This window comes from Callospermophilus lateralis, chromosome 7 (genome assembly GCF_048772815.1).
Source record: "Callospermophilus lateralis isolate mCalLat2 chromosome 7, mCalLat2.hap1, whole genome shotgun sequence".
Taxonomy (NCBI): Eukaryota; Metazoa; Chordata; class Mammalia; order Rodentia; family Sciuridae; genus Callospermophilus; species Callospermophilus lateralis.
The window spans coordinates 109533972-109546394 of NC_135311.1; the positions used below are offsets into that span (position 1 = coordinate 109533972).

At 37.6% G+C, this 12423-nt stretch overlaps 1 protein-coding gene across 8 annotated transcripts in view; it reads right to left on the reverse strand.

Annotated features, from left to right (window-relative positions):
* Window positions 1-12423, reverse strand: part of Mast2 (microtubule associated serine/threonine kinase 2) — a 183379-nt gene that overhangs the window by 89548 nt on the left and 81408 nt on the right. The window contains exons 1-2 of one of the 8 annotated variants that reach the window (XM_076860507.2): window positions 9453-9699; window positions 6738-6932 (exon numbers count right to left, since the gene is read on the reverse strand). The exons of 6 other annotated variants lie outside the window; for them this stretch is intronic. In XM_076860507.2, the coding sequence (XP_076716622.1) occupies window positions 6738-6932; window positions 9453-9502 (245 nt within the window). In that variant the 5' untranslated portion in view covers window positions 9503-9699. Of the gene's footprint in view, window positions 1-6737; window positions 6933-9452; window positions 9700-12423 lie in introns of those variants that run through there. One more of the 8 variants, XM_076860509.2, reaches the window with a different exon arrangement.

The window sequence follows — 12423 nt, forward strand, 5'->3', positions numbered from 1 at the left end:
GCCCCCCTTAATCTTCATTGGATGGGATTTTCCCCCAGAATTTTTTGTTCCCCAATAAAAGAAGTCCACTCCCTGGCGTGTGTTTGTTCTCTCTCTCTCTCTCTCTCTCTCTCTCTCTCTCTCTCTCTCTCTCTGGCCTCTTCAGTAAACTTTGCTACCCTAATAGGTAGCTTGAGGCTGGGAGTAGGAGAAGCCATCCTGGAGCTGGTTTAAAGGTAATTAGAGTCCATCTCTTCAATTCAAACTCCCTTTGCATTTCTCACATAGCCCGAACCTTCACTTATGAAGCCTGTACTGGCCGCGGGCTAAACTCATTTCCATCTGTCTTGGCAAGTCCAAAGGGCGTCTTCAGAGATAAAAATTAGTGAGCTGCATACAAGGGCAGTAGGGTACCTAGCTGCCATGGCCTTTCCTTAGCCAGGAAAAAGGCTTTCGTGGTAAGGATATATGGTAAGGGATACTATCCCCAGGAAAGTCAGAACACGAGAAAATGGAAACAAAATGAAGTTATGAGGATGGCAGGTATTAGTCTAAATGTGACATGTATTAACTTGTTTAATGCTTACTGCAATCCTTGAAGTAGTGTTATTACCCTCATTTTAATGATGGCGAATACTGAGGTAGAAAAAAGGGAAGTCATTTGCCTATAACTGGTATATGGAAGGGTCAAGAAAAACAAGTTCTGGAGATGTTCCTCTTTTGGAATTAATTTGAAAAGCAGTTGTTTAAAAGAAGAAAGACAAGAAAAGCAGGTGTTGGTAAAATGAAAACAGTGCTTTCTGTTTGGCAGGAAATAATATTGATGCTAGCCCAAAAAGGGTTCAAAGGCTGCCTCATTTTGGAGGTGGTCCAAAGTAACACCTGTCCTTTTGCCATACAAGTCTACAAAAAGCCTCACACAGGAGGGGCCAGAGGGCTGACTGGCAAATGGCTGAAAGTTTTAATAGCAACCTCCTTGTTGCCAAAGAAATTCAAGCAAAGGTTGAACAGCTTTTGTTAGACATTACATGGAAGGTATTGCTACACAGTAAGAAAACAGGTTAAAGCTAAAATCCTTCCAATACAGAAATCACTCTTCTAAGAATTTCTTGCTACAAACTCTCAAGTCTATGGCAATTCAAAACTAAATCAAAATCTAAATCATTCTATGTTCCAGGAAGGTACTACCATCAAAATTCTATCCCCAGCAGACCTACAGCTGGGACAGTAACCATGTCTTCTCTCTCTTCAGGGATACCAGTTAACACCACAGACTTTAACAATCTTTTAAAACAGGGTCATTCCAAAAATGCAATACTACCAATGCTTGAGTGCCAAGCAATTAAATGCAATCACAGTCTTAGAAGATTTACAAGTTGACTACAGGTTGGAGGTTATTTAATTCAATCAGATGATAATCAAATTTATTTTGCCTCTTAAAGTTGATCATACCCAACTGCTAGCATCAAGGTTGATCTATAACAGACTCATCCCTTCCAATCAAGACACAAACAAGAATGGAGTATAGAGCTAGATGGTACAGTGATGCACACCTGTAGCCCCAGCATTTGGGAGGTTGAGGAAGAAGAATCCCTTGAGTCTAGGAGTTCAGGGCCATCCTAAGTGACTATATGAAACCCCACCTCAAAACAAAACAAAACAAAACAAAAAAACAAAAACTAAAGAATTGTAGTATAGAGTTAGAGTGGAAACAACATTGTTCTTCAAATTATTATGGGCAATGATTTGTAAGATCCCAAGACTATCCACTTCTAAGATGCAATCAGTAAAGAGGTAGAATAACAACTTTGAACAGGGTCAATTCTCACTACACTATGAAGCAAAGGTTCAAAAAGCTGGTTTTACCTCTTTGAGGGAATGCAGCCAAGTCTTAATAGCTGCACCAGTTTGCAAAGGCTGCCATAACAAAATATCACAGACTGGATGGCTTAAACAACAGAAGTTTGTTTCCTCAAAGTTTAGGAGTCTGGGGCTGGGGATGTGGCTCAAGCGGTAGCGCGCTCGCCTGGCATGCGTGCGGCCCGGGTTTGATCCTCAGCACCACATACAAACACAAAGATGTTGTGTCCGCTGAAAAACTAAAAAAAAATAAATAAATATTAAAAAAAAAAAAAAGTTTAGGAATCTGGAAGTCCAGGAGTAAGGTGTTGGCACAAAGTGTTGGCAGAACTGGTTCTTTCTGAGGGCAAACTCCTTGATTTGCAAATGGCCATGTTCTCCCTATGTCTTCACAGACCTTCATTCTATGCGCATTTGTGTCCTAATCCTCTCTTCTTGTAAGGACATAAATCATACAGAATTAGGGTGTATCCCAATGACCTCATTTAACTTTAATTATCTCTCTAAAGACTGTTTCTAATTATAGTCACATTCTGAAGTACTGGGGATTAGGCCTTTAACCTATGAATTTTGGAGAGACATAATTCAGTTCATAACAATAGTTGTATTTCAAAAAGGATAAAAGACATTCCTATATGGTTACTGAGAGGTGGCAGTGTGTAGATCCTAACTCCTTCTCTCCTGGTCTATTTTTAAATAGAGGTCAAAGCCACTGCCAGTAGCTCTCAATTTTTACTTCTTTTCTTATTCACATTATTTACTGAAACTGTTTTCCTCCTCTTTCCACTTACTCACTTGATTAATAACAATAAAGTTCAATAGGCACATATTCATGGGTAAGGATTTTGTAGAATGGAAGCCTGTCATTGTGTGCACTGTTTCTGTCCTAGATTCTAAATGTGAACACAGAGCACACCACTGATTGGTGGGGATAGAAAGAAACAGGAGTAAAAGCTAACAAAATGAAATGATGTAAGCATAGAAGAAAAACAGGTTTTTAAAAGCAGGCAATAAAAATAATGGCCTAGAAGTGACCCTGGACTGTGAGAATACCAATTCTCATCCCAGACTGAAGGAGGATTTATTAAAGAATGTTATAAATATGTCACCTTGGGATAAATGAAGACCTGGGGCAGAAAAATTTATTTTGGTTCAGAACACATTATACTGCATATGGGAAGTATCATAGAGAAGCAGAACAGTATAGTTTACGAATATGATTTTTAAAGCCAGACTGCAGGTTTTAATCTCAGTTCTGCCATTTACCAGCTGTATTATCTTAAGCAATTTATTTAATCTCTCCAGCTGCCCCTTGCATGAAATGAGCAGTGATAATAAAATCTATCCTCATGGAATCACGTGTGTGAAAACTGAATCACCTACAAATTTAAAGTTCTTAAAACAGTGACTGGAGCTATTAAGTCCTTGGTGTTTGTTAACTTACTAAATAAATACTACTCAATTCCACATATTTCATCAGAAACATTATAATAATAAAGGGGTTAAGACCATGGACATATTTGTATAAGAAGCTGTGGGGCTGAATGACAATTTCCACTACTTAGGAATAACTTCCTTAACCTCTCTGTAAAAGAGTGTCTTCACCTATAAAGTATACCTACCTCATCAATAAAATGAACTTTTGTTGTTTACCTCATGAGAGTATTTTTATTTTTAAGGATTAAGTAAATAAACATATAGATCATTTAGAAAAAAGTTTAGTTCACAATAAATGCTCAGCAAATGTTTCTTAATCTTCTTGTTTCATTTTTTAATTTTCTTCTATAGCCAAGATTAAAAAAAAAGAAGAATTTATTCTATTTCCACTATTTTTATCTAACAGGTTAGTAAGTCAACCAATAATCTCTGATAATAGAAACATGACCTTAAGGGTCTTCTTCTCCCTGCCAAGATGAGGAAACAGAGGTAAGATATACCCTTGTGCCTTTAAAATTAAAAAAAAAAAATCAGCTATGCATAGAAGCCTACTCCTATAGTTCCAGCTACTCAGGAGTCTGAGGCCTAAGGATGGATCACTTGGGCCCAGGGGGTCAGCTTGTGCACCATAGTGAGATCCTGTATAATAAAAACAAAACAAAACAAAACAAAACCCCTAAAATACTACCCCCACAAAAAAACCCAAATCATATGAAATATGTAAAACCATACATGATAGACAGAAGGAGAACACACAAAGTAAACCCTAAGATTGCCCCAGGAAACTGGAGGAATAACACGTCAACACAAGAATGGTTGGCAAAAAGAGCCCAGCAGTCTCCCTGAGTTAGGGAACAGAACTGAGAATGTGGGAATGCTAAGGTGGCTAGAATTTGTAAGGCTGAGTATCAGAGAGCAGAGAGCTGTACAGAAAAAAACTCTGCAGGAAGTTCCTCTTTAAGTTTTTAGCCAAGTACCAACCAGCACATGTGAAAAAGAAAATCGTCCAAGAAAAGGAGCAGGTGGTACTCTCTCCAGAGCTCACACAGTGCCAGGACAGTTTATGTTCCCATCAGTCCAAGGGGGGGAAAACAATAAACAGGCATCAGGTGGAGTACTCAGAAAGTATTGCTTTAGTAGAAAGGAAAAATCAGTCCCAAATGGTACTCTGGTCCTACCAAACCTAAAAGAGGTTAAAACCATGGACATATTGGTATAAGTAGTATACCAATAAAAGTATTCCTCAAAAAGTACCAAACTATTTCCAAATAACTGAATCCCAGAATCTCAAAATTATTTAAAGGAGTACAAAAATAATCTGTAAATAAGTTAAAGTCATCTTGTCATATCACTGAACTGATATTTTGCATGGAACAGATATAAAAGAAGAATAAACACCAATCAAACACGTGAACAAGTATATGGGGGAAAATACCCATGAAATTTAACAAGTTTTTATCCCAATACTGCAAAACATTGCCCTAGGTTGTGTGTTCTAGCTTCAAGCCATGTGCAAAGATTGGGCACACCTTAGGCTGTAGATGCTAGTCAACTTACTATCTTTCTCAGATTCATACCAAAGATCAGTTACTCCAGAAGGGGTGCCCTCAGGGAGGAGTCAATTTCTGACAATGTCCTATGTCAGTATCTTAACACTATCCCAAGTTTTCTTCAGAATTTGAGCTCCTATATCAAATCCTGTAATTCAAAGCTTGTGCTTTCCACTTTTAGTTTTTAACTTTACTTTTTTTGTTATTGTTGTTTCCTAACAAAAAGCTTTACCAAGGGGCTGGGGCTCAGAGGTAGAGCACTCACCTAAGGCACTGGGTTCAATCCTCAGCACCACATAAAAATAAAATAAAGATATTGTGTTCACCTACAACTATAAGTAAATGTTTAAAAAAAGCTTTACAAATACCTACTAATCAATCACACCTTTCTTTTTGAATTTTTTTTTTTTCAACTGGCTTCCAAGATACCTTTCTTGGTTCTTCCTAAACAGCTAGTCTTTTCTGGTTTCTCCTTTGCCAGTTCATCATTATCTCCCTAACCTCTAGAAGTCAGATTACCTCAAGACTCAATCTTTGGACATATCTATTAAATGTCACTGGCTGGATGAACCCATAAATCTAATGATTCATATCATATATATCACCTCAATTTCTAATTGTATACCTGTAACCCAGACCTTGTTTATCTCTCATTAAATGTGTAATTAACTATAGATATTTTCCAGTATCAGTTTATAGTCAACTCCAATTTTCTAGCTTTTCAGTCCAAAATTTCTAGTCATCTTTAACTTCCCTTTTTTCACAAACCCTGAATCTAATCCATCAAAACAATCCTATCAAATTCATCTTCAAAACACATTCCAAATCTAATCATTTCTTACACCTGCATCATCATAGGTTTAAATAACCATTGTCTCTTAACCTGGATTACATCAATAGCCTTTTAACTTTTGAACAGGATATTCTCTGACTTTAAACCCTCCAATGGCTACTTACCTCACTCAGCATAAAAATAAATACAATGGCATTTAAAGTTCTACTTAATCTGCCTCCCCACTATATCTCAGACCTGATTTCCTACCAATAATCACCTAATTTATTTGATACCAAGTTCATGGAACTCTGTGCTGCACAAACTATACATAAAGCAAGCTCCTAAACCAGACCCTTGACACTGTTGCTGCATCAGCCTAAACACTTTTCCTTCAGATCCCTCCATTCTGGCTCCAAGACTTCCTTCTGATCTTTTCTCATATGTCAATTCATCAGTGAGGACCTCCCTGACCATCTCATAGAAAATGTCAACTCCTGGCTGGCCCTCACATTTTCTATTCCCCTTATTTTACTGCATTTTCTCAGTAGCAATTCTGGCCATCCATTATGTTATTTATCTACTCATTAACTTGTTTGTCTCTCTGTCTCCCCTAGAACCTAAGTTCAGAGGATAGGGACTTATCACTTTGTGGTCACTATTTTGTCTTCCTTGCCCAAGGCTAAGTAAGTCCAGAGCATAGTATGCCCTGAAGTAATACTGAATATATAAAAAGGAAGGCAGAAAGAAATACAAGAGGACTGTTTTCATCAACTTAAACACATAATTTAACCCATTTTGGACTCCAATTTTCCTGCTGTGTAAAACATGGAGTTTGAATGTTTTAATCTTTGAAGATCTCTAGCACGCTGTCCTGCTCTGGAGTGGTCACAGCTCACAGGATAGCCCTGTGGTCAGGATGGGCACATAAACTATCTTAATATTAACATACTAACGTATTTTTTTCTCCTGAAAATTTGAATATAGCAGAGATCTGTGAGTTCCCTTTATTCTTCTCTGGATAGGACTTAACTCTTACTTAGTTTCTTCCCATTATTAAGGAGTAAAGTATGGGTTTTATCTATAAGGTCAGAAGCAATCATCAAGACCCACATTCACATTACAACAGATTTCCTTACCTCCACTGCAGTGGGCAGCTGGAGCAGGGACTGCCAGGACTGCTGTGGGCTTGTGGGCTCAGGAAAAAGGCAAGAGGAGAAGTAGCCAGAACACAATCAGCACTAAACGGGATTTTAACAAGGGAGAAAGCTGGAGTTGATGAGGGTGAGAACTTATGCTGGTTTACATCGGCTCCTCGGCAAAGAGTAGAGATTCTGACAAGGACCACGGTAGGAAAAAAGAGGGTCAGTGATAATTTATCATCCAAAAAGAACATATTTAAAGTAGTTAGTTTAGAAATCAAGAAAATTAAGTGGTCAAAAATCATTCTCAAATATTCTACTTCAGTTCCAATGTCAGCAAAGAATGATGGGCTAAAACTTAATCTACAAAATTAAAGCAAAAAGTTTAAGCTTGGACTATTCAAAGTATTTAGAATTGACTTTGGGACAAACCAAACACTGTATAAATTTGCAACTCATCAATTAGTAAAAAGCAGGTAACAGTTCATGTTCAATGACTAAAACTTCCTAAAGAAATGTATATGTCCACAAAAGTAAAACATCCTCAAAAGTTTATAAATTTCTGACTATATCTACCATGACACCAACTTATTTGGCTAACTCTTCCCTAATGAGTACATTAAATTATGTCATTTCATCCCCTACAATAAACTTTGCTTCTATTTAAATGTGCTTCTATTTTAATTTTAAATTTAAATTTCTGGGTTCCTTTTCTCCCTGAAAACAATCTAACCATCTTTTTATTTTTATTTTTTGTGGTGCTGGGGATCAAACCCAGGGCCTTGTGCATTCGAGGCAAGCATTCTACTAACTGAGCTATATCCCCAGCCCCAATCTTAATATGTTCAATCCTACTGAAGGTTATTAAATAAGATAATGAGATTCAAAACAGACAGGTGATAAATATAGATTTCTAATTTGTTGTCAATGGCAGATATAACCCAGATGATGAAAAATAAATGACAGATTTACAGTATTTAATTTGCTATAGTATTGGCATGGCTTATATATACATATAAAATATTTAATTATAATATTTTAATTACAAGATTAAAAAGTTACTTAAGTATCATAAAAGCACCTAATCTGTTTCAAAATAACATTACTTTCCTGTAATATTACTGCTGACTCTTTAGAATATGGATATGGTGACCTTCTGCTTATGTTTAATTACACATATTTAGAAGAAATCTTTGCCTTCCTTCTCATTAACCCTTGAACTGACTTCAGCTTATTTCTTAGGTAAGTACATTGGAGGCAGGTGTGATAAAATAGGAAAGGGAAGGTTGGACAACTATTTAAAATTAGTCATGCCCAAATTTCCACAAGCTCAACATATTTTCCCTTGTATATAAGTTAGAGCTAATTAAACATTCAATACGCCACTTAATATTTGTTAGCATGAACAATATTGCTTATATCAAGTTTGAGAGCCTTAAATCTTACCACATAAAATGAAATTTAACTATTTTGATGGATGAATATATTATTGTTATTATTAAAGTCTATGACAACCAAATTTCATTTCCTTTTTAATCCTAATTACCACTCTGCAAACTGGTTATATGATGGGGTTTGAATCTAAGAAGCTGTGTTTGATAATGGAAAGATGATTTATAAACTACTTACTAGTTCCTTGGGTAGTGTTTCCCAAATTTAGTCATTAAAACAAATACAAGGATTCCCAATACCACTGTATCAATATTCAAAAAGCATGACTATTGACCACTTACATTTTTTTAAACTACAAACTACATTTTAAAATTTCATTTTCCTATCAAGTCATCTTTACTTTAAATTAAGTTTCTTTTTTATGGCCATTTATAAGGGAATAAAATGCCCGATTATTTACTTCAAACAAGTGCTATTTTCCGGGGTCTGGTAGAATTAGTAGTAATTCAATCAATGAGCATCAACAGACATTGAAAGGCATCAGCCCAAAGGAAGCCACTGAAGAAATCTGACTAAGCCATAATGTCTGGGCATAAGCACTAACACCCAGGAAAAAAATCTGAAGTGCACTCTCTCCACCCTGTGAGTTAAGCAAAGGCATTTCAAGGTGAAATGGATTCTAGGACTCTTCTTCCATTGGTTCTCTATCTAATCAATTCCCTCAGCACTTCATTAAATAAGCCTCAGCAGCTCTTGGAAATGTCACTCTGCAGTGGAACCTTTCCTCATTTCTGAGACTTGAAATCCTCACATGATAAAGCACTTTTTTATATTGACCTATAGAGAAATAAGATTTAAGGCACATCCTAAAGGAGCCCCAGTTTGGCTCTAAAAGGGCAGGTCTGAGGGTCTGAGCTGACAGGCTAGGGGCAGAAATGCAACACTCTTCAGTCAGAGGAGGTACTTTTCATTTCCATCTGTTTCTCACATTCCTGGGGCTTGCATTTGCAGCTTTGACACTAATTGTAAACTAGCACTTGCTTTCAATACAAGGAAAAAACTATTTTCGTTGTTATCGCAGTTCCCCAAGTGCCTAGGAACCCCTAAAATTATATCCAATTCAAGTTTCCTGAATTGGAAACTCCACGGCCTTGGACAGGGACCACGAATTTGACCTTGAATTACTGAAGTCAGCTCAACCCTCTTCCCGACAGGCATCTCCAAGGCAGTCTTCATCCAAGCAAATGAAGCTGTGTTAGTTGGCATTAGTTCTTTTCCTGACATTCTCCGGTTTCCAGTCAGAGACCCCAGCCTCCTTACTGAATCCGCAGGCAAGGTGCGCCCAGTCTCTCCCTTCTCCGTTTCATCATTCTCCTGGCTATTCAAGCTCTGCCCTCCTTGGCAGGAAGTTCTCTCACACAAAGGATACATCAGCCAAAAGAAATTTACAAAGGCTCCCCAAACTTACAGGGAAAATTAAAGAACTTTTCTCCAAAACTATGATATTCAGAATCCCCTCTCCCCCCTAAAAAAGACCTAAGAGCCCAGGAGGCAGTAGGGAGCCAGAGTGAATTTCAGATCCCAAATAAATCAGCTGTCCTCTGATCTGCTTGACATCATTCACACTCAGTAGACAGCAAATCAGAGTCCCAGAGAGCACCTTGTTCCTTGTCAGTGACAAGCACCAAATTCCCTCTCTGACAAATCAGCTGCAACCTCCAACTCAGAGCTGGCAGCAGTGAAGGCCCTGGCAGAAATTGTACATACCAACTTGAAAACTCACACTATGTCAGAAATACTATTAACCCAGGAGGCATAGGCCAGGCTACAACAGCTGTTGCAATGAGCCAGGGATTGGAAGATAGCTCATTAATTTACCAATTTGGGATCTGTAATATGCTAAGAATAATCGGGCATTTCTGCAACACTGTTCATTCCCAGGCCTAGAGAAGGATGACAGGGCCTTAACATTAGAGTTCAAAGTAGAGTTTTATTCAAATTCTGACTCTGACCAATTTAAGGAACTCATACTGCTTGAAAGCTTGAAACCACTTTTTATTCAATTTCTAATATTATCTAATCATTTGAAAAATCTTGTAATGAGAAAAGCCATAAGGAAAGTTAAGAAAATAAACCCATGGGCTGGGATTGTGGCTCAGTGGCAGAGTGCTTGCCTCGAGCATGTTAGGAACTATGTTCAATCCTCAGCACCACATACAAAAATAAATGAACAAAATAAAGACTGTGCCCATGGGAAAAAAAAGAAAAGAAGCCCAGAAACTAGTTTAATTTCATTCAGTAACCATTAATGAAAGCATTTTTTTTTTTTTAAAAGAGAGAGAATTTTTTTTAAATATTTTTTTAGTTTTCGGCAGAAACAACATCTTTGTTTGTATGTAGTGCGAGAATCGAACCCGGACCGCATGCATGCCAGGCGAGCGCGCTACCATTTGAGCCACATCCTCAGCCCAAATGAAAGCATTTATATGGCAGACTTTCTATAAGACTTTAAGGTAAGCTGCAGAGATCTCTTTTGAATTAAGCTACTTAACTTGTGTATGCTTTGGTTTCCCCACCTGTGAAATGAAGATAATTAAGGATATAGTGAAGATAGATATATGTAAGACAGAAAGTACCTATCACAGAGAAAGCACCATAGGAACGTTAGCAATTATTGATACTGGTCTTCCTCTCCGGGAACTATCTCCCACACTAAAGGGCATATGTCTAAATGAATAGGAAATCATCTGAGAAAGCCAAGGAACAAGGTAAACTGTGAGTTAGAGACTGGCAGCCAAAAGGTAAGCAACAGTCTTTACCCTGCTGCAGAGGACCCAGCTAACACCAAAGGGCTCTTCTCATTCATCTAAATAGTAGAGTATGTTAAACTGTTTTCTAGAGTAACATTCAAAGGACTAACTAATTCATACTCCAACCAGTGCTTTTTCAATGCAAGTCATGGCTCTTTGGAAAATCTTAAACCAACTGAGGAAGTCAGGATTAACTTTTTTTTTTTTTTAAGAGGATATAGAAATAGAAAAGAGAATATGAGAGCTTCACATATAAATTCTGTGAAATGTGTGTGTTTCTGACAACTACTGCTGAAATAATATAAACTATATGCAAACATGCATCATGAGTAGCAATGAAAATCTATTTGTTATTAAGTGTCAGCATCTAAAATATTTGAAAGACACTGTTCTGTTCTGTTTTGTTTTTGATTTTTATTCTGGTACTAGGAATTTAACCCAGGGCATTGTGCATGCTAGGCCTACCACTGAACTACATCTCTGGCCCTTTCTTAAATTTTATTTTGAGACAGGCCTCCAACTTGTGATACTCTTACCTCAAACTTCCGTGCGGCTATAATTACAGGTGTTCATCATTGTACCAGGCTCACTGTTCTAGTTTAATCACGCAAGCAAATTCCCAACACTTAGCATCTGTAGGCACTCACTCCCCCCACACACACACATATTTGTTTAATTCCTCAGCTCTCACAGCTCCGGTTCTCCATGAGTCCTAAAGATAACCGAATTCTCTCTCAGATATGTAACACCTCTCAGTAGTGCACTTTGGAAAGCATCACATTGATATCAAGGTCAGTCACAAAAGCCCCAGCCTCAGGCTGCCCCATCTGCAGTTGAGGCTTGCAATTATGGTAGGGTTCTAAGTTTCCACTCGGTATTCTCCAGTTCTTCTTAATACTCAAGACAGGGCTCAACACTTTGCGGTACAGCAAATGAAACATCTACCTTTTCTTATTCATTTATACAACTTGATCGCAAACTTAGAGCCAGGGTAGAAAGGCCTCTGACATGGATCACTCATTTTAGAGATCCTGTGTTTGTGAATAACATAAACACTAAAAATGTTAGCTCATTAAAGAAATGAGGATGGGGTCTAGGGCTGTAGCTCAGTAGTAGAGTGCTTGCCTAGCATGCATGAGGCACTGGGTTCGATCCTCAGCACCACATAAAAATAAATAAATAAAATAAAGGCATTCTGTCCATCTACAAATACAGGGGAAAAAAAAAAAAAAGGAAAGAAAGAAATGAGGATGCCTCTGCCAATGAGATATGACATTCTGCCCTAACAAAATGGAACCCTAAAAATCCACTCTTGTAACTTACTGTTTGGGCTCCAGGAAAACACTTGTCCATATTTTCATTCCCATATCCTTAAAAAAAAGGCAACTCTGTTGGAATTCCATGTGTGGATTATAAAACCGTAAATTTCAGAGAAAACTGTGCTTGAGAGTATGGAATATTTGGGCAGCACAGGGTTTTTG